This window comes from Meles meles, chromosome 2 (genome assembly GCF_922984935.1).
Source record: "Meles meles chromosome 2, mMelMel3.1 paternal haplotype, whole genome shotgun sequence".
Lineage (NCBI taxonomy): Eukaryota > Metazoa > Chordata > Mammalia > Carnivora > Mustelidae > Meles > Meles meles.
This window is the reverse complement of record NC_060067.1, coordinates 114,806,107-114,829,189: the sequence shown is the minus strand read 5'-3', so window position 1 is coordinate 114,829,189 and position 23,083 is coordinate 114,806,107. Positions and strand designations below refer to the sequence as shown.

Below are 23,083 nucleotides of genomic sequence, written 5' to 3'. Positions count from 1 at the left end.
CTTCTCTTTAGTTTCAGAGGAGAGGGATGGAATGAGAGGATATAGTTTTCATAAAAATATTTGTTACTGTGTAAACAGTTTTATAAAGTTTCTCAGTTTCTGCTTTATAATATGATGATATCGTAGATATAACCAACATAAGCAACATAAGCAAAAGCTCTTTAGGGTGTTCAGCTTTTAAGAATGCAAAGGGTTCTGAGTTTGAGAAATGCTGTTGTACTGTAACCTTCCTTTATCCTCCATATTGTCAAACTACTTCCTCTGTTAGTCACTTACCATTTGGGCTATGGGGATGTCACTTGGCTCAGAGTTGTGTACATGTTTAAGGTATATTTTAGGTAGAGATATATAGGCATATATAATGTATATTACATATAGTATAAAATATAATATGTATAATATATAATACAAAACATAATATATAATATGCAAAATAATACATTAAATGCATACAGTATATATATGTAATGTATATCTTTTGATGGTGTGTATTATACTACCAGTAAAAGCTCTGAGTAATTGAGTACATGATGGAGAGTATGCCAAACTTCTTAATTTTTTTTCCTGTCTCATTAACTAAGCACATTAATTATGCGTTTTAAAAATTGGTATGCCTTCATTGTATATTTTGTATTATCTGTATAAAATAAGAGGAAAAATGAGAGAAAATCAAAGATGAATATGTAATCAAGTTCAAGAAACTCTAGTTCTAATGTTCATTAACACATCTTTTAGGACTCCTCCAGGCATTTAGGCGTTTAAGTAGCTAACTTTAAAAAGATTATCATTCAAAAATAAATAAAAATAAAAGTTTATTGTTCATTTTGAATAAAGAGACTTCAAAGAAAAGCAGACAGTCCAAATCATTTTGCCTTAGCCCTTTGAAAATATAAGAAAATAGGACACTACTTAACATGTTTAACTGATACACAGTAGCTTTAGGTGAGATTTTTGCTACAGTGAACATCTAGTTTTGAATTTTATGGATGCTTTGTGATGTATCAGGAACACTTTGTAAAAGCAAAAACCATATTACCCTCATACTTTATAGGAGTTGGACTGTAATCTTGTTATTCATATAACTATCCAGAATTTGTAAGTATCATCATGTTTATGGCAGTTAATAGAGCTGTGATTTGTTCCAATGCAGAGTTCTTCATCCAGGTTCTTCACTCAGCACTTACAGGATTTTCTGTTGGAAAAAATGTGGTTTTTTTTTGGTAGTGTTTAGGTTGTGTTGATAGGACTTGTTTGTAGGAAGAAATACAGTTTTAGTGCCCTCCAGGTGAATAGTAGTTATGTAGGCCATGGTTAATCTTAATTACAAATATGGCTTCAAGAGCTTCTTTATAGTGATTGCTATCATTTTGTGACAGGTATTGGGGATGGTCTAAGAGTTTTAGAGTATGAGGATTTAGACCTTTACACATGGATTTCAAATTTGTTACCCCCCATCCCACATGACTTTGGACAAGTTGCTTTCTCTAAACCTAGTTTATCTATAAACTGGCCATATAATGTGTACCCTCAGGATTATTGTGAGGATTAAAAATGTGTATCACTTGAGGACTTGATTCTGACTTAGAAAGTAGTTAATGGAAGTGATAATTTTTTACACTGACACCTTTGAACTAAAGATTCATTTGGTCATTGCTTTTTATTTATTTATTTTTAAGATTTTATTTATTTATTTGACAGATAGAGATCACAAGTAGGCAGAGAGGCAAGCAGAGAGAGAGAGGGGGAAGCAGGCTCCCTGCTGAGCAGAGAGCCCCATGTGGGGCTCGATCCCCAGACCCTGGGATCATGACCCAAGCCGAAGGCAGAGGCTTTAACCCACTGAGCCACCCAGATGCCCCTGGTCATTGCTCTTTAAAATACATTCATTAGGGTGCCTGGGTGGCTCAGTGGGTTAAGCCACTGCCTTAGGCTCAGGTCATGATCTCAGGGTCCTGGGATTGAGTCCCACATCGGGCTCTCTGCTCGGTGGGGAGCCTGCTTCCTCCTCTCTCTCTGCCTGCCTCTCTGCCTGCTTGCGATCTTTCTCTGTCAAATAAATAAATAAAATCTTAAAAAAAAAATACATTCATTAGACCAAGGCATTGACTACTTTAATATGAATTTCTTAAATGTGGTCTTTTCGTTCTCATGTGTGTAAGGGAGAATGGTGGTTTTGCTGGGATAATAATGTTGGAACTCCACTATTGAAGAGAAGAGACCTTGGTAAGATATCTTATTCACCTGTTTTGAATGAGCCAAAATTTTTAGCTTGTGAGGACTGCCATAACAAAATACAGTACTGGGTGGCTTAAACACACCTTTATTTTGTTAATGTCTGGAGGCTGGAAACCTAGGATTGATTGTTTCTGAGGACTTCCTCCATAGCTTGCAGATGGCCACGTTTTCACTGTGTCCTCACATGGCCTTCCCTTCATGTGCACATCTTTTGTCTCTCTTCTTATGATATCACTCATACTGGATTAGGACCTCCACCAAAGCAGTCTCCTCTTTGAAGACCTTATCTCTAAATATGTTAAATTCTAAGGTCCTGGGGGTTGAAACTCAAGAATTTTGGAGGGATATAATTCAGTCCACAACACTCACATTTGTGTAAGAGGTAATGTGTATTGAATATGGGCTATGTTCCAGTGTCTAACTAAATGCTTATATATGTCTTCTGATTTTATGTTCACATGAGCCCTGTGATTATTAACATCTCTATTTTACATGTGAGGACATTGAGGTTTAGAGTGATTATACAGGTTGGCTAAGAGACAGGATTGGAGTACAGGTCTTTTGGGCTGTAGTGTCCATGTTCTTTTAGGCCAGAATTGAGTAGTAGGAAATAATAGCACAGAGAGAAAAAGATGAAATATAAAGCACAACTTCTCTTTTACAGTTTCTGCTAGGGTCTTGAAAGTAAATTAACCTCTAAAGTGGAAGATCATTTAACATCAGCCCTGGTTTGACTATTAATTTTTTCTTTAAAAACTGGTGGGAATTTTTGGTTTTAGAATGGAAACAGTGATGAAATTAGAGATTTTTAGCATATGATTGCAATTATCAAAAACAGATTTATTTCCAAGTTGCTGAAAATGCCTTTCTCCTTCTTTTTCTTTTGCAGAAGATTCTAGTGTTCCAGAAACTACAGAAAATGAAAGAAAAGCTAGCATATCATATTTCAAGAATCAAAGAGGAATACAATATATTGATTTGTCTTCTGATAGTGAAGACATCGTTTCCCCAAATTGCTCCAGTACAGTTCAGGAAAAAAAATTCAACAAAGACACGGTGATTATAGTGTAAGCAGCTTAATAGATTTTATTCATTACATTTGCCTATGTAAGAGGTTTTTCAAGACAAAGTTACTTAATGTGAAAAATAGTTTGGTGACTTCTCTCTTTTTTTTTCTTTCTTTTCTGCCTTTTTCCTATTGCATCTTGGTTATTTTTTTCCCTTACAACTGTAGAGAGGTATTGTATGTGTGCATGTGTGCATTTCTGGGTAACACTGATTTTCAATAAAAAGTTAATGAGAACAGATAATTTAATTTTTTAACCCTCCATCAACACGGAAGCTGTTTTAACATGTACTTTTCTTTGATCACCTGTAATTGCTTTATGATCTATTCTTGAGTCCCAGAGTCAAATCATTTTAATATTTTTTTAGACACATTCTGTGAAGTGACACAGAGCTTGTATTATAGGTAGAAAGGCAGTAAACAAATAATGTAGTATGCCAAATAATAAATATTATGACCAAAAGGGAAGGAAAATAATGGAGTTCAGGGCCAGGTGTAGGGGGTGTGCTTTCTAACGAGTACAGTTGGAAAAAAGCTTCATTGAGAAAATGATGCTTGAATAGAGATCTGAAGGAGTAAGAAAGTGTGAACCATATGGATATGAGGGTGTGGGGCAGGAGTGGAGTATTCTGGTCATTGGAAATAACTTGTTCAGTGACCAGGAATAGTTATTATACCTGATGTTTCTAAGGAAAGTAGGGGGCAGATGAAATCAGAGAGAAACACCTAAGGTCACAAGGTAACCAGTGGGGTAGAAGAGGGATTTAATTATAAGCCCATAGGCTATTTGGCTTTTACTGTGAATGAGATAGGAAGTTAGTGAATGGAGTGTATTGAGCAGAGGAATAAATTATTTCACTCACATGTTAAAAAGTTTCTCAGCCCCTTTTGTTTGTTTGGTTTTTTTCCTAAAGATTTTATTTATTTATTTATTTGACAGACAGATCACAAATAGGCAGAGAGGCAGGCAGAGAGAGAGGAGGGGAAGCAGGCTCCCTGCTGAGCAGAGAGCCCCATGCAGGGCTCAATCCCAGGATCCTGAGATCACGACCTGAATCTCAGCTTCTTTTTGTTTCTCATATCATTGGCCTTTGAAGATTAAGAGGCCATTTTTAAAAATTTTTATTAACATATAATGAATTATTAGCTCCAGGGGTACAGGTCTGTGAATCGTCAGGTTTACACACTTCATAGCACTCACCATAGCACATACCCTCCCCAGTGTCCATAACCCAACCACCCTCGCTCTACCTCCCTCCTCACCCCCCAACCCTCAGTTTGTTTTGTGAGATTAAGAGTCTTATGGTTTGTCTCTGTCCCGATCCCATCTCGTTTCATTTTTTCCTTCCCTAACTCACAAACCCCCCACTTTGCCTCTCAGATTCTAAGAGGCCATTTTTTTTAAGGAGGTTTCTCAATTGTACTTAACTGATTTTCTTCATGAATAAATTTGGGTTAAGTGGTAGGAATGGTATATAAATGATTTTGTGTCCTCAGTGTGTCATGTTACAAGGCACACTGATAGCAATTTTTCTCTGTGAAGGGAACTTGGGTCACTCAGAAACCTGCCCGCTTTCTCCCATAGAGTTACTATTTTATACCCATTTGTAGTGATTAATCTATTGGCAGATACTTTGAGACCAAGTGATGATCTTATTCCTTAGCAGACTTTCACTCAGTAGTTTTAGTATTTATTGATGATTCTTACCTGAATCAGTTACCAAATGAAGGTTGTGAATTGCTGGTATTTTAACTAGCATTTCAGATCTTATACTTCAATTATTTGGTATTCTAATGTAAAGAAGGGTTTTCTATTTCTCCCCATTTATTTATATAGTATAAGTAAATATCAAAGTGGAATCTTAGATATTTATATTTTCAGTGGGTTGTAATTCATTTACTGTCATTATGCATTTTAGTGCTAAAATTGCTAAATTTTGACAGTTTAGGGCCCTTTTAGTCAGGCTCTGACTTTGAGAGGTTCCTATCGTTTTTTGAGCCTTTCCCTTCTGGCAAAAGATGGTCCAGACTTAACACTATTCCTGTCATAGGCCTGAATTTAGAATTAGCCATTTCTCCAAGAAACACTAGTTCCTTTTATATTTTTTCATTTTTTTATTTTTTATTTTTTGCACTGGTTCCTTTTAATAGAGAATGGTATTTGGAAATCTGGGGACTAGGAGTGTTCTTTCTTTGCTGTTGGGCGAGGTAGGGGTTATGTCATTGCCCTTTTCAGCTGTACAGACTAGGAAATATGAGGGGAATGTGTGTGTGTTGTTTTTTTTGTGCGTTTTTAAATCACGAGTTTTTAATGATAACTTTTAATTCTAATCTATCCCTATAGGGCTTTTCCTTGGCTCTTCTATATCTCCTTTTCTGACATTGAGAATTCTGGCTTCTTGCAACATTAGTTTCTTGTTCAGTTATCCAGTATTGATAAAATAGTTTCAGAATTGCTGTGATCATACCATTTGACCATTAAGCGTACTAAATAGAGTTCAGAATTTGTTTATAGGTTTGTTTTGTCTTTAGACTGAAGGTATTTGGTCAAAGTATTTGTATTATTTAATGTTTTCTCTGTTTGAAATATAGTTCAGTTCATTAATTTCTGTTTGTATTCCTTTTAAGGTTTTTTCCTTATCCCTCTTTTAAATTTTACTTTGGAATATTTAAAATATTAAGAAGATTTCAGAAATCAAAACTCTAAATAGAATGTGCTTAGAAAATTATTATATCTCTCCCTTTTCTTGTAATACCTACTGTCTTTCACCTCAGAACTAACCAGTTTACTTTTTCATCATATTTTTTCTTTCATGTATATTTTTCTTCTTTCTTTCTTACTTTCTTCCTTTCTTTCCTTCCTCTTCCCTTCCCTTCCCCTTCCTTTTTTTTTTAAGAGAGAGAGTGCACATCCATGTGGGGTAGAGGAGGGACAGAAGTAGAAAAGAGAATCTTAAGCAGGCTCCATGCTCAGTGCAGAGCCTGACTCGGGGCTCAATCTCATGACCCTGAGATCATGACCTGAGCTGAAATCAAGAGTCAGAGTGTTGGACACTTAACTGATTGAGCCACCCAGGTGCCCCTCTTTTTCTTGTTTCTTACACAAAAGATAGCACCCCACATAAATGCGTATATATGTATATACATATATATATATACACACACACATACACATACTCATTTGGTCTTTGTTTTATTCACTTAGGTATATATCCTAGAAATAGTATCAGTTTATAGAAACCTATATTCTTTTTCATACTCTGTAGTATTGCACTGTGTGAATGTTACATGGTTATAATCAGTACTCATGAACGGGCCATTTTGGTTATCATCATTTCTTAATCTTGAAGTTGACAGGGGCAGATAATTCTTTGACAAGCTTCTTTTCTGCACATTGCAGGATGTTTTGCAGAATCTCTGATCCCTACTCACTAGATGCTAGTAGTACCTCCTTAGAACAAGCAAAAATGTCTCCCGGCATTGCCAGGTGTTCTCTTGGGGCAAAATCACCCCCCCCTTTTGTCAATAATAGAAACTGGCAGTTGATGAAATCTTTTAAGAATTATTAATAGACAAGAAGGAGCTGAAGGTAGAATCCTAGGAAACACCAGCAATTCACAAATGTGAACAAGGAAGAAAAGCCTTCTTTAGACATTAAGGACAGGCAGGTGGAGAGGTAAAGGAAAATTTGAGGTACTAATGTTGCAAAACTCATGGGGTGAGGATAGGTGTGGAGCCAGATTTTCAGAGATTTGTAGCAGTGTATGGGACTACGGAAGAGTAGAAAACCAATGAAGGTTTTTATTATATTTGACATTTTAGAAGATATTATTGCCTGGGTAAGAACAATTTCACTGAAATGGATGTGGCAAAAGGTAATAAAACATTGAGAGGAGAACTGTATAGGAAATGAGCAAGTAGATAATTGGTTTTATAAAATTTGTGAAGGAGAGGAGGATTTGCTTATTTCAGTGCTTGTTTCCACAGTTCCTAGAGTTCCTGGCACATTGAACTTGTTAATGCAGTCTTGAGCCCATTGTAGGCTTGGAAAGAAAAGCTCAGGGAGAGAGAGGAGATTGGGGAGAGAACATAGTAGATAGTTGAAACAGGGTCCTGTAAGAACCAGAAAGGGCAGGAATCCCTTAGCAGTAAGAGGGGACTTTACCTTCAACAAAAAGGAAGAACTTTATCTGAGACCAGATAAAAAAACACAAAGTAGTCAACTTTTGTTTTTGTAGATTTTTTTCTTTTATTTTTAAATCTGTAGGCATACAAGAAAACAAGATAATAGACAATGAACATCCATTTATGTACCACCTAGACTTAACATTTGTTAATATTTTTCCTTGTTTGTTTCATTGTTTCATCTATTATTATTATTATTATTATTATTATTATTGGCCTGGAGTACTTTAAATTATGGACATTCCAACATTTCTACCGGTAATACTTGGTGATACGTCTTTCTCCTCCCCAGAACCCAGTACCACTCAATGAACAGTTCTCTAATATCATGTAATTCCCCTTTTATATTCATTTTTTTAAAATAGATTTTATTTATTAGAAAGAGAATGAACACAATTAGGGGAAGGAACATAGGGAGAGGGACATGCAGTCTTGGCCCTGAGTGTGGAGCCTGATGTGGGGCTTGATCCTATGACCTTGAGATCATGACCTGAGCCAAAACCAAGAGTTGGACGTTTAACTGACTAAGCCACCCACGTGCTACTGCATTCATGTGTTTTATGGCTGCTTTTTCAAACCAAGATCCAAACAAGAAGCATCCACTGCATTCACATGTTAAAGCTTCTAACTTCTTTTGATCTTAAAGAGTCCTCTCCTCTCCCTTTTTTTTAAGGACTTTAACTTACTAAAGAAGTAGAAGCTTTTCTTCATGAAAATAGTTTTTTCTTATTGTTTCCTCATGATGGTATTGAATTTATTCCTCTCTCACTTGTATTTCCTGCAGACTGGTCAGTATAAGTACTACAGCATGAGGCACATGAGTTTGTCCCACCAGATGGTCATGAATCTGATGGTTAGGTTAAGGTGATGGCTAGCAGAGTAAAGAACCTTTGGAAGTGGTTTTCTAGGGCAAAAATTGTGAGAAGATTCCAACCTGAATGCATTCATTTTCTCAGTGAACTTGGTACAAAATCAGGAATGTGACCAGAGTGAAGTAGAATAAGAATTCAGAGTTAAGGACATGAAGAATGAGAGACCTGGGTGTAATGGAAAGGAAGATGCATGTAATCACCTTCATATATTGAAGGACATTCCTTCTATAAAGGAAGCGATTTACCTCGTTATTTCAGAGCATTTTCTCAAAGCAGGGTTCAAGAAGTCAACCTAGAAGTCTGTTAAAATATATATTCCTGGGTGCCTGGGTGGCTCAGTGGGTTAAGCCGCTGCCTTCAGCTCAGGTCATGATCTCAGGGTCCTGGGATCGAGTCCCGCATCAGGCTCTCTGCTCAGCAGGGAGCCTGCTTCCCTCTCCCTCTCTCTGCCTGCCTCTCTGTCTACTTGTGATCTCTCTCTGTCAAATAAATAAAAATCTTTAAAAAAAAAATATATATATATATATATTCCTGGTCCTTGGGGATCTGTCTGCTTTTAAATATTTTGGGGGATTCTCAGGTAAAACTAATGCCCTGACCAGTACAACTGAACTAACATGAATAGATACAGTGAAGTTATTAAAATACAGATTCTGGATATGTTTCCCAAAATAGAATTAGCTGTATAGCAAAGTCCGCATGGAACGTACTTAATTAAATTCCCACCTTTCTTTCTCTGATCTTTGTAACTTCTATCCATTTGTTATACTTCTGTTTTCTGATCTCTAGAATGGCTACCACGGTTGAAAACCAAAATTTCAAAATGAGATTTTTGTTTGTTTGGGAGATGATTAAAATTTGGCCCCAAATGTCTTTTATAGGATTAACATATAAATTGAGATGGACTCATTAAAGTTGTAGGATAAAACCTCACATGGAATCAGAACTCTTTGCTGGAGAGTGTTTGTTTCTTGGCAGAGATTCTGGTACTCACTGGAACCATTCTGATTTTAACATTTAGATTCTGATCATCTAGGTAGACCATGAAAATTCTTTTATATTTGTATTAGTGTAGGCGTTACAATTTCTCAAGAGCAACCTGACATACTCATCTGATATATAGAGTATAGGTGAAAAGGGAAAAGGAGAGAGGAAGTGGGCATGCAGTATATGTGTGTATCTTAAAATAAATGCCAGGTATTTTATTGTTCTTCTCCATCCCAGCCCAGATAATGAGTTATTTTCGAAGTATGCTGCCTCTGGGAATGTAGATTTATATATATAACCATATTGAAGTGAAAAAAATTGTCTTAATCTTTGACAAAGATCCTGTTTTTATTGAAAAGTACTGCTATATTACATATGTATATTATTCTAATAAAATAACAGTAATACATAAAATATTGTTTTTTTTTCTCTGAAAATATTTTTAGTTCTGAGCCATCTGAAGATGAAGAGTCCCAGGGCCTTCCTACAATGGCAGGTAGAAATACTGATAATATTTCGGAATTGGAAGACCTTTCGGAATTGGAAGACCTTAAAGATGCTAAACTTCAGACCTTGAAGGAACTTTTCCCACAGAGAAGTGACAGTGATTTACTTAAGGTTATATACTTTTTTAGTAATTGGTTATTGTAGCTGTAATGATGTTTAAATTTTCCCTTGTATCTAGTACTGTATTTAGGGATAGTCATTTTTCTAAAGATACCTTGTGCTTTGAGGTAGCTGACTTATTTTACATAATAATACAAGTAAATGCCAGAGATTTACTTGTTGCGAGTCTTAACTTTTTAAATAGGTATGGTTATTAGCCTATAAATAATATAACAATATATAATATTTCCCTTAATAGCTCACATAGGTTGTGAAAAATTTTTTTGTGCTTAAATAGTTTGAAAATAGAGACTTTCTGGTTTCTCACTAGAAACTCAGAAATGTCACAAGGCTTTTTTTTTTCCCCTTTGGTCTTCATAATGACAAAGCATTGCTATTGATATTTAATGCCAAGGGGCCAGGGACTCTAAAAGCCCTGCAGTACTGGGGGTGGTCTTGCGTAACAAAGAATTATCCTGTCAATGGCACTCTTGCTGAGAACCATTGATTGAACTATGTAGAAACAAAATAAGTGACTGTATTTGGACTGTATTAGTTATCTTTATAAGAGCACATAAAAATGACCAGTTAAATTTCAGGTAGAGAATAAATCTCTGAAGATTACTAATAAATAGGTTATTTCTAGCTCTGTCACTTATTAGTTGAATGACTCTAGGAGGATCATTTAATTGCGGGTTTGTTTTTCACCTTTATATCTGTCATGACCACCACCATCTCCAATTTGAACCTTAGGAGGTACCATATCTATATGCGGTAGGCAGGTAACTTTGGAGTGATGGACACTGGCATATTGTAGAGTATATGTTCTTTCTGAAATGGGTAGCTGCTCCCTAGTGCCAGCAGGATATGGCCATGTCATATCAATGGTAGCCTGTTTTTATTAGGTTTGAATTTCCAAATAAAGTGAAAAGATGGCTATTTACTGTTGATCATTTAAGCTTCCTTACCTACTTGAAGTGTATAATTTAGTGGTTTTTAATATATTTACAGAGTTGTGCAATTATTCCCATAATCTAATTTTAGAACATTTTAATCTTTCCAAAAAGAAACTTAAAAAAAAAAAAAAGATGTTATTAATTTTGTTTGTCAGAGAGTAAGACAGTGCATGCACAAGCAGGGGGAGGGGCAGGCAGAGGGAGAAGCAGGCTCCCTGCTGAGCAAGGAGCCATGTGGGACTGGATCCAAGGATCCTAGGATCAATCATGACCTGAACCAAAGGCAGAGACTTAACTGACTGAGCTACCCAGGCATCCCCAGAAAGAAACTTTGTATTCATTAACAGTCATTTCTGCATTTCCGTCCTCTTGCTCTAGGCAGCCACCAATCTCTCTCTCTATAAATTTGCCTATTCACATTTTATATAAATGGTAGTATATAATATGTGGCCTTTTATGATCTGGCTTGTGAATTGGCGTCATTTAGCAAAAGGGTGTCAGGTTTGTCCATGTTAAATCAGTACCTCATTAACTTTTTATGATTAGCTAATTTTTTAAAGATTTTATTTGTTTGTGAGAGAACATGATAAGGGGATAGGGAGGCTGAGGGAAAAGCAGACACCCCACTGAAGAGAAGGGCCCAGTCCCAGGACTCTAGGATCATGACATGAGCCCAAGGCAGACACTTAAGCTTAGCCAGCTGAGCCACCCAGTTGCCCCTGTGGTAACTAAAGAAAGAAGTACTATTCAACCCCAATAGCTTGTCTGAACTGAAGATGGTCCTGGGCCTGCTCCTTTAAACTCTGTAGAATAAATTGTTACTATTCTCTATTACTTACAACATGTATCTTTTTTCTCCCAAATCATTTTGATACCTTCTTTTATTTATTTATTTATTTATTTTTAAATTTCTTTTCAGCGTAACAGTATTCATTGTTTTTGCACCACACCCAGTGCTCCATGTAATATGTGCCCTCCCTAATACCCACGCCTCCCACTCCCTGCCCCTTCAAAACCCTCAGGTTGTTTTCCAGAGTTCATAGTCTCTCATGGTTCACCTCCCCTTCCAATTTCCTTCAACTCCCTTCTTACTGTTAGCTAAGTGAAACTTCAGTGGATCTTGAGTCTGCACCCTACTAGCAGTGTTATTTTCCTCTGGATATAATTTTTTTCTAGAATAAGAAGACAATAAATGTAGCAACTAATAGCTACAGGGGCTGCTTACAGTGTTGGAAATAGCTTCCAACAGAATGAACATGATGGAGTATTAAATATTCAGAGGAATAAATCTCAGTTTAAAAATACTTTAGTCTGGGGCGCCTGGGTGGCTCAGTGGTTTAAGCCTCTGCCTTCGGCTCAGGTCATGATCTCAGGGTCCTGGGATCGAGCCCCGCATCGGGCTCTCTGCTCAGTGGGGAGCCTGTTTCTCCCTCTCTCTCTGCCTGCATCTCTGCCTACTTGTGACCCCTCTCTCTGTCAAATAAATAAATAAAATTAAAAAAAAAATACTTTAGTCTGATTGTTAATTGTTCACGTAGTTGAAGGGTATTTTTCTTCTGTAAGAATATTTATCTCTAATTTGTAATTACAGTGGCAAAATAGGATCGATACACAGAATTTGATGCATGTTTCGTTAGTCAGTATTTGAAATTTAGGGAATTTAGTGTTTCAGTCCAAAGCAGAGTCCCTATCATTTCAAGAGATTTGAAGGTTACATTTATAAGTACTCCGCAAAGGCTCTTACACCCATTTAACACCCATATAGAAGAATTCAAGAAGCTGTAAAATATAAATTTAGTCCTGGACTTGATAAGAATATGCTTTGATTATTTTGAAAATGAAGAGGGGCATACAAGGTATTAAAGGATGCAAGATTAGGAAAACTAGTAGAAGAGACCATTCTTACTATATAGCAAGGGAAAATTAGGGGATGTTTAGCTTCGTTTGAAATGCAGAATGTTATAGATCAGTATAAAAATTATATATTGAAGTTATTAATTATACAAATAGTATATGAATATGTTCTTGAATAAATTGAGGCAACTCAGAAATAGAGGGAAAATCAAAAAGAACTTTTTGTCCCACTCGTCTTAAGAAGTATTAGATTTAAGAATATGATTGCAGAATTGTGGTTTATTTTTTCATATTCTAAAAAGAATAGTACAAATGTCTACCAGTGTCCCCCCTCCTTCCTTCTCTATTTGTCTCTCTTTCTCACACACTGCCTGGACACGTAAGCACGTAAGTAGGGAGTTTTTAAGGCTTTAATGCAGAACTTTGTAATTAAAAAATTAAAATAAAACCTTGAATATACTGTATATATTTCACTACATAGGGATGATGAGTAAGTCTAGTAACATTTTAAGATGTGCTTATGTTGTGCAGACTTTGGTGAAATAATTCTTAAAGTGTTATTTTTTAAAACAATCTCTTCTCATTCTGTTAGTTGATTGAATCAACAAGCACTATGGATGGAGCAATTGCTGCCGCCTTGCTGATGTTTGGTGATGCAGGTAGGCCTGACTTCATTTCTAGCCATTTGATTATTAGTTTTATAATAATAAGTATCTTCACATTTTTAATAGTTGCTCTACAGATTACTAAGCACCTTCATGAATTCTTACAGGAACCTTATTAGTTATTAATGGCTTCAGTTTTTTTAAATGAAGAAACTGAATCTTAAGAAGGTTAAGTGACGTACCTGAGGTCATACAGCTATTTGGGAACCAAATTTTCTAGATTGATTTTCTTTTTTTCCCCCCTAGGGAGGGGGCAGGTTTTCATTGGTAATTTTGCTTGTTTTCTACAGGTCAAATCTCGTAACAGTGAAGTTTTGGAAGGTATATTTTCTTTCTTAAGTGTCCTTTCTAATTGCATTGTGGTTTTATTTACAGGTCTGCAAATCTGAGTCAGTAGGAACATAATGTCTTGTGGAAAGTCCTAGCTGGTAATCAGGATTCCTTCATTTAGTAAATATTTATGCTCTGTTCCAGGCTTGGGATACAAAAATAAATGCATTTGAAGGACCTTGCAATATAAAAGCTAAAAGCACCTCCAGTTTTTTTTTTCTTAGCAAATACTGTCTTGGTCTTTTTTTTCCCCCTAACTCGTATATACCAAACAAGTAAAAATAACCTATAATCCCACTACCAAAAAAGCATTTAAGGAATGAAAGCAAACTCACACTCCATTAACCACTCTTAACTTTGTTTTGTATCATTTTCAACTTTTCCTGTGCTCAAACCTACCATTACACAACACATGCACACACATTTAATTAGGAAATGCAATAATCATATTGGTTGCATTTAAAAAAAAAAATCACTTGATGATTTATGATAGATAACTCATCAGAACAATCAGATTTATCCAATTTTGAAATATTGCCTATAACATTCCTCTGTAACTACTGATATGGTTCATTTATTAACTATTTCTTTGTTAATTAGCCTTTTTATTTCCATTATTTTGTTATTACAGTACAAAAGTAAATAACCTTATAAGGAAAGCTTTATATTATTATCTCTGCAGGCTAAATTTCAAACTAGGATGCTGAATCAAAGGATATACATATTTAAAAGTTTAATATGTACTTCCATGTTACCTTTTTAAAGGTTGTACTGATTTATTTTTTCATCAACATTGTGTGAATTAATGCCCATTTCCCTAAGTGGATCTTTTTAGCTTTTAAAAATTTTTTGAAACGTTAAAATACGTATGGAAAAATAGAAGATAGTGTAGTATGTTCCCATGGGCCTATCATCCCTCTTCAACAAATACCTATCTCACTTGTACCTCCAAACAAGTAGATTCTAATGGAGTGCATTCCAAAGATGAAATTGTTTCATCCCTATGAAATACTTTGAATCTTTCATTTCTTCAGTTTGAGTCAGGGAATAGTATTGTGTTGCGTGGGTGCTACCTACACAGAATATTAAGCTTCTTTCTCTTCTTCCACTTACTAGCTGTGTGACCTTGGGCAGTGTTGCCTAACTCTTCCATGTCTCAGTTTCCTTAGCAGCAAAATAGTGTAATAATAGTATTGAACTCATAGATTGTTGTGAAGAAGTGATAAAGTTAATAAAAATTTCTTACTGTAGTGTGTGGTACATAATAAGTATGCTAACATAGTAAATGTTAGCAGTCATTTGTTCTCACAAGCTATCTGATGATAGAAATGCTGTAGGAGAAGGTTGACTTATATTTCCCTCATTACCATAGCCCTAGCACTTATTGTAAAAGTTCCTGAAAAATGGTAGACTCATTGAACATTTGTTGAGTTGCAAAATGGTTTGGGAAATTTTACATATATTTTCTTGTTCTTATAATATCTCAATATTCCATAATCTTTCCAGATTTCTAGAAAAAGTTTTATAATAGTGTATAATTTTTTTTTCTCTTGAGCAACTTAGATCATTCAGCTTATATATTAATTTAACAAATCTTTATTGTGCATCTACTACTAGGTGCCAGATGCTATTTTAGGCATTAAGGATGCATAAGGAAACAAAATGGACAAAACCTTTGCTTTCATGGAGTTCACAATCCTCAAAAAATTTGAACTTCATCTGAGTTTTTTTCTTCTTTTCATTCTTGCACTGTACACCGATACTATTTCTTATTAAAAAAAAAAGTGTTTTGGGGGCACCTGGGTAGCTCAGTCGGTTAAGTGTCGACTCTTGACCTCAGCTCAGTCTTGATCTCAGGGTTGTGAGTTCAAGCCCTCTATTAGGCTCCATGGCAGTATTAATAATGATAATAATAATAAATATTTTCAAGTGGAAAGTTATAAGGAAAGAAGAAATCAGGGTTTTCTTGTTGTTGTTGTTGTTTTTTTTAAAAGATTATTTATTTATTTATTTATTTGACAGAGAGAGAGATCACAAGTAGACAGAGAGGCAGGCAGAGAGAGAGAGAGGGAAGCAGGCCTGCCGCTGAGCAGAAAGCCCGATGCGGGACTCGATCCCAGGACCCCGAGATCATGACCTGAGCCGAAGGCAGCGGCTCAACCCACTGAGCCACCCAGGCGCCCAGGGTTTTCTTGTTTTTAAAGTAGACTTCTATGCTTCATCTTAGAATAAACTAGACCGTCGTATTAGTCATCTTCATCTTTAGTACATTACACTTCTGAGGTGATGTATAGAAGAATGACAGCTTTGCCTTACCAACATAGGATAGCTTTCAATATACAGTATCATTAGGGTAAGAAACTATTTTGGATATATTAGGATCGTTTTCCCAAAAAAGGCCTTTTAAAGTATCTGTAAGTTATTTTGGACAGTTCTACACATCATGATGTTGGATTGGTTTTAGCACAAATTGTAATCTCTTATAGATAATATTTCATATGTTAAACAATAGGATACCTTTTATGCATTGCTTTCTGAAAGTTTTTTCTTTTAAGAATACTAGGTTACAAAAACAAAAAATAATGTGTATGTGTCCGAAGTTTTTACCCTGTATTAAAAAGTCATAATACAAATTTACTAATGTTGTCAGGAGTCTCTAGCTATTTCTTCCACTTCTCTGTGTTTGTATAAAAATAAGCAAAGCATTTTTAGGTGATTGTGTCCCTTTTATGTTTCTCCTTTTCATTTATTATAGAGACATCTTTCCATGTACATCTTTAAAAGTCTACCCGATTCACAACAGTGGGATTTATGTGTGTATTCTAATTTGTTTAACATCTTGGGCATTTAGACAGAATTCTTGTATGTATACTTAAGCACAGATTTCCATCAGTTCTGTTGAATAAATTCTTAGAAAAGGAATTGTTGGACTAAAAGATGTCAAGAATTCCAAGATGTATTATTTACATTGCCTTCCAAAAAGGGTATAACAGTGCATAATGTTTAAAAGTGCCTTTTGCCTGTGGTCCGCTAGGACTGTCTATTTACTACTCTTTTTTAATGGACGAAAAATTGTTCTATTTTATTTTTTTATTTTACCTGTTTTTAATTACTAAGGAAGGTAAGCATCTTTTCATTTTTTTTTCCTGTTGAACTGCCTTTATGTGTTTTTTGTCTGTTTTCTTTTTACAGTTTCATGTTTTATTTATTTATTTTTTTGGTTAAATACTGAATTTAGATGAAATTTATTTTTATCTAGGGTATGAGGTAAAATTTTAACTTTTTTTCCTGAAATTGATGGATGCTTCCAATAAAAGGTGGACATTTATGAAACACAATTTGGAAGTTCTATTTAGTGTAAAATACTAATTTGTTTTCTTTGGATATATAAAAAAATTCTTTTATTGAAGTGTAGCTAACACAGTGTTTCATGAGTTTCAGGTGTACAACAGTGATTCAACAACTATGCCTTATGCTGCACTCATCACACATGAGCACATCTCACAGCACAGGGAATATAGTCAGTGATACTGTAATAGCATTGTATGGTGACAAACAGTAGCTACACTTGAGGTGAGCACAGCATAACATATAGATACTTACAGAATTTTTAATTAATTGTAAATAGAGTAGATTTAGATGTAGGCAACATTCTGTGTTGTTATGTAACCTTCTCATACTAAAATTTTAGATTTGCATTTTCTCTCCCATATTTTGCAAATTTTTTTGCCTGTAGCCACTTTAAATACATGTAAGTATTTGATGTCATAATATTAACAAAAAGGGAAGATGTTTAAACAGATAATTAAGGTTGAAGAATCCTTTATTGACAAAACAAAGTTCTTGTTCTTTTAGGAAAGAAACATGTTTAGGTCACATGGCATAAGTCATCAGATGTGAATTTTTTTTCAGACTTAGACTGTGGACTAACAGTGCTCACCCTACTCCAGTAAATATATGGGTAAAAATCCCTTTTTAAAGTGGATAATGGGAATTCATTGCTATCTGCAGAATGCACATCTACTTTGTGAAATAAATTAGAAGATACTAACCACACTTACATGAAATTATACTTTAAAACATTAATAACATTGACTTACTTTGTTAAAACTATATTACACAATTTATAGGCTTTCAACTTAAAAGCTGTCATGTTGATGTTTAGTTTGAATATTGTACTTCTACAAGTTTTTAATTTCTAACAGCATAGTCAGGGTACTGATTTAATTACTACTACTGCACTTTTGTAAGCTTTAGCAGATGGTTTCATATTAGCACAGCAGTATGTCTGAGTAATTTTTTCTCTGATATATAAGAAATAGATAAATGTATTCAAAGTACAAATATGTAATATAGCTTCCCTCTTTTGTTTTTTAAGATCTTATTTTTAAGTAACCTCTACACCCAAAATGGGGTTGAATTTACAACCCCGAGATTGAGTCATGTGGTCTGTCTACTGAGCCAGCTATGTACTCCTGTAATACAGCTTCTTAAGATCATGTAGATTGAGTTTTTCTTTCAGTTATGACAATATGTAAATTTTCTATCACTGTTAGAGCCTGTATGTTATATTCTCTTGGTTTTAGGTGTAGAGCATTAATTGCTTTAGCTATTAATTAAATAATTAATTATTTCACATGCTCCTTATTTGTTTAATGAGAGAGACTGTTAACTACTTTGTAAGTTTATTGTGGAAGGTAAATGAAACAAGAGTTAGTAAAAGCCCTTTGCACAGCCTGATACATAGTAAACAATTACTGTTATCAGTGATGGTATTCAAATAAGCTGCACTGGTAGCGCTCAACTTTTTTTCACTCTTCCTTCACAGGGAGAACCCTTTCCTTTCAGTATTGCTCTGTAGAATTACCTGTCAGTTTAGTGATATATGTTATTATTAAATAACATGATGGTTTACAAATAACATGATTACAGTGATTTCTAAAACTTTTGAAAGACTGGTAAGTGTTTCTGTTTTTCCTTTAATTCAGTTGACATTTACTGAGTATAAGTGATATGTAGAAAAAAATACATTGGGCCTGATGTCAAGAGAACTGTCTGCATAAGTATTCATTATAATAACATTTTGCCTTCATTTTGCATTAATGCTACTTATAATAACTGTGCAGACTTTGATTGTTCTTCTCTGTTTTAGAAGGTGGTGGACCCAGGAAAAGAAAATTATCTTCATCTTCAGAGCCATATGAGGAAGATGAATTTAATGATGATCAGTCTATAAAAAAGAAAAGACTGGATCATGTAAGTTACATTTGAATTGTAATATCAAAATCAGCTGTTAGGCATAGAATATCTTGAATCTGTGGATATTAGACCTACATGAATCACTCCTTTTTCACAGCCAAATCAGAATGTGTTTGCATTTCATTTATGACCTTTTGCTTTCTTTTTAATTTATCTGGTATTAATTGCTTATCTCTGAGTTATAAAATGAATTATTAAAAATATCCTAATGGCATGATAAAGTAACTTTGGGAAAATACACTTTTAATATATAGTTGAACACTTAGGAAAAACAGCTGTTATCACCACGAGCACCATTTCCTCCTCAGTGCAGCTATTTATAATCCTTCTAGATGACATCTTTGATATTTTACTGCTTATCTAAAAATAATTACGGTTATGCTTTTATTGGATTACTCTATAGTTTTCCATTAACTTTCACTTTATGCATGGAACTACTGAGAGGCCTCCCAGTGAAACCACACATAGTCCTCCCTGCCTGCATTCAAGACAACACATTTTCTTTTGGTAACCAAAACCAAAATCAGTTATCCCAACTAGTATAGTAACTTTTTTTTTTAATCCGTGGTTTGATGGTATAAGAAGTCCAGAGTAGCCAGGTGGCAATCTCTACCCTAACTTAATGAGATATTTGTTATGTCCCTATGTGGAAGCATTTTTTCCTTAAGAACTAATAGTGATGGGGCTCCTGGGTGGCTCAGTGGTTTAAGCCGCTGCCTTCGGCTCAGGTCATGATCTCAGATTCCTGGGATCGAGTCCCACATCGGGCTCTCTGCTCGGCAGGGAGCCTGCTTCCCTCTCACTCTCTCTGCCTGCCTCTCTGCCTACTTATGATCTCTCTCTGTCAAATAAATAAATAAAATCTTTAAAAAAAAAAAAGAACTAATAGTGATGGGAAGTAAAAATTGTGTGACTGGGTTTTTTAGGCATAAGGAGCAGTTGTAGTATAAGAGACTAGGCCCACATTTTAGTTCACAGATCTCTGTATAATGGCTGTGGGGAAAATAGCATCATATTGATTGCTGATTGAAAGCATTTACTTTCTTTGTACATCCTGTTGAATAACACATCAGACTTGGGTGTTCTCTTCAAGTTCATTTGCTGAATTTTCACTAAGTGGTACCACTGTTACATAAGCCTGCTGCTTCTAAGTGTTGAGGAACATGGTTTCACTAGTGGTTCTTTAGTGGTTTCAAACAGTGCTGCAAATTCCTATGCCCATCAACTGTCACACAAAGCGATGAGTGCAGATGTGAAAGCTGCAAAAGAATTTTCCAGGTATGTTACAGAAGTAAAGTAAAGGAAGCAACTGTACATTAAATTAAACTCTCAGTTTTGGTGAAACAGGTATCTGTTCCCAGCACCTGCCTTACAGGTCCCAAGTCTGAAAGACAGAAAACAGGAATTAGGGCTTTGAAGGACAGCATTACTGTGATGTTCAGCCCTAGTGCCAGGTAGAAACTTAGAGCTAAAACCATTAGTAATTGATTACTAACCAAACTGAGCTGAGCCTTTTAAAAGAAAGTCAGACTTAGAGTTCACTACAGGTATAGGAAAAATGGATGGATTGCTCAAATCTGCATTGATATTTTCCCTTAATTCTTGTCTGTTATAAGAGAATTATTATAAAAATAAAAACAAATGGAAAAACTTTAATTAAAAACTCTTAAAATGCATCAGCTTGCCTATTTACAAAAACTGAACTCAACCACATTTTTTCCCCTTCTTTTTGCTTCAGAAAGCCACCTTTCTGAGATAGCCCTGTGTTAAAAGCATTTATGGCTTACTGTTTAAAGTGAGCATTTAAGATACTAATTACTATTACTGAAAAAATGCGGATGTGATTATAGAATTTAGGAATAGACTTATCATCAGAATGTTCATTGCTACTAATGTAAAAGCTTGGAGTAATAAAAGAGTGTTTGCATTATGTGTGGTGGGAAACTCTCCTTGACTTAATTGTGATTATGGAAAATTTTGATTCTCTAGAGAAGTTTTTTCAATTTAGAACAAGCTGTGTTGATTTAGGAAAGCAGGTTGGATTTGAAGAATAGAAACTGGAGATGTTGAAGAGCTAGGGTCCCACTCTGATGATCTAACCACAGACCTCTTGCAGTAATTTGCTGCTGCTGGCCATGTGGATGCAGAAGGTGATGATAACAATGATGGTGAGGACTGGAAGGCTACACCATGACCGCTTAACACATCAAGTTAGCAGGTGTTCTAAGTGTTACTGAAACAGTTGTGCTGGTTGGAAAATAGTGGCTTTAATGCTGAATGTAGTATGAGTCACGCATAGATTCAGTTGAATTTAGAACCATACAGACAGGGACTCTTGGGTGGCTCAGTTAGATAAGCATCCAACTCTTAATTTCAGCTCAGATCATGATCTCAGGGTTGTGAGTTCAAGGCCCATGTTGGGCTCCGCACTTAGTGCAGAGTCTGCTTAAGATTCTCTGCCTCTCCCTCTGCTCCTTTATGGCTCGCAACCATGCTCTCTATATCTTGCTCAAATAAATAAGTTAAAAAAAATATATAGACAGCATTAGTATGAAAGGAGGGGCTAGCAAAGGAGCAGAAATATATATTTATTTATTTTATAATTTCTTATTTATATTTTCAGCCAGTACAGCAGCGATAACACAAGTACAGTGAGCCATGCCATCCCATAGCGATGTTAACAAATTTGTTCATTTTTAGATACCCCTTCTACTACTTCGCAGTAACTCATAAGCTACCATCCTTCTAGTGGTAACACTCACTCCCCAAGCAGACTTCAGTTCATATTTTTTATAGTATTTATGTATTTCTTAACCATTTAATTTACGTGAAATTGTGCTACCCTATTTTGAGAATCCTTTCTCTTTTTTTTAATGTGTCACTGATGGAGTTTTTGAAAGTTGTGCCTCTAAAATGGTTTTTCTTAAATACTGTTACAGTTATTTTCATGATTTTGCACAGTGCAGTAATTTTGGAAGTGCATATATCATGTTGTAGTAGAACAGATTGTAGTTTTCTGCAGAAGGACACCAGACCTTGCTTCAAAAGCTTATGGGTCTCTGCTGTGATTTTTCCTATTAGGGCTTCCTAGAGATACCATATAGAGCATCCCTGTTAGCAACAGATTCTTTGAGAACATTGCTTCTGCTTTTTGGTTATGAAGCCCAAGTAGCAGAGCACCTTGTACCGTATCCTGGACCTGCTACAGAGCCTTCTCTTAATGTGGGCACATTTATAATTGTGACAGTGTTAAGAGTTAGTTTGTAAACAAATTAAGTAGCACCCACCACTTTGCATCTAGTATCAAAGAAGGCGACTAAATGTTGTGCTTCTTTCGTAGAATTAAATGATATGCACCCTTTTTCTCCCCCCCCCTTTTTTTTTGGAATGGCATTTGCAACATGCCCAGATTGGATCCCCCATAAAATTTATGAAAGTCGTGGCCCCCAGAAGTTGGGGGGTTATTTCCCACTCTTTGGCATGCATGTATCTTACTGACATAAGGTATTGCTTCCTGCCTACCAAGTTCAGTCAGTGTGATTCTTCAGAGTAGATGATTAAAGTGAATTCTGTGGACTGTGCAAAACTATCAGTCATAGACTACTACATGAAGAAAGAGTGGGAGAATTACCATAGCCTTAAAGACAGCGAAGGTGTATCTATCACTGACCCTGCCCATATGAAAACAAATTGCTTTGACTTGTCCTTTCTAATTGGCATGGAGGCAATGGGGGAAGAAGCATTTGACAGATTGATAACTGCATAGTTTTATTGATTTGCTCTAGTAAAAATAACCATATCTGATATAGTAGTTAAAATTGGGGTCATCACCTGTTTGTTTATGATAACCTGAAATAATCCCCCAAAACCCCTCATCCAGCTTTTGTATAGGCCAAGGAGTCCCCATTTAATTGGGATGGGATGATGATATCAGTTCCTTCAAGAATATGGTATTGCTACTGCTGCTTCTGCTTGTACTTCTCCTCTTCCCCTTCCTCCCCCCTTTCCTCTGTCCCCTCCTCAGTTTTAGGAACTTGGATTTGTTGTTTTTTTTTTTTTTCTCTAATA

The 23,083-nt window shown here is 35.5% G+C and overlaps 1 protein-coding gene across 5 annotated transcripts in view; it reads left to right on the top strand.

Moving 5' to 3' along the window:
- Nucleotides 1–23,083, top strand: part of SMARCAD1 (SWI/SNF-related, matrix-associated actin-dependent regulator of chromatin, subfamily a, containing DEAD/H box 1) — a 74,079-nt gene that overhangs the window by 12,708 nt on the left and 38,288 nt on the right. For 4 of the 5 annotated variants that reach the window (XM_045992629.1, XM_045992648.1, XM_045992640.1 and 1 more), the window contains exons 3-6: nt 3,125–3,302; nt 9,792–9,963; nt 13,354–13,420; nt 18,909–19,012. In XM_045992629.1, the coding sequence (XP_045848585.1) occupies nt 3,125–3,302; nt 9,792–9,963; nt 13,354–13,420; nt 18,909–19,012 (521 nt within the window). The remainder of the gene's footprint in view (nt 1–3,124; nt 3,303–9,791; nt 9,964–13,353; nt 13,421–18,908; nt 19,013–23,083) is intronic. The other variant, XM_045992657.1, reaches the window with a different exon arrangement.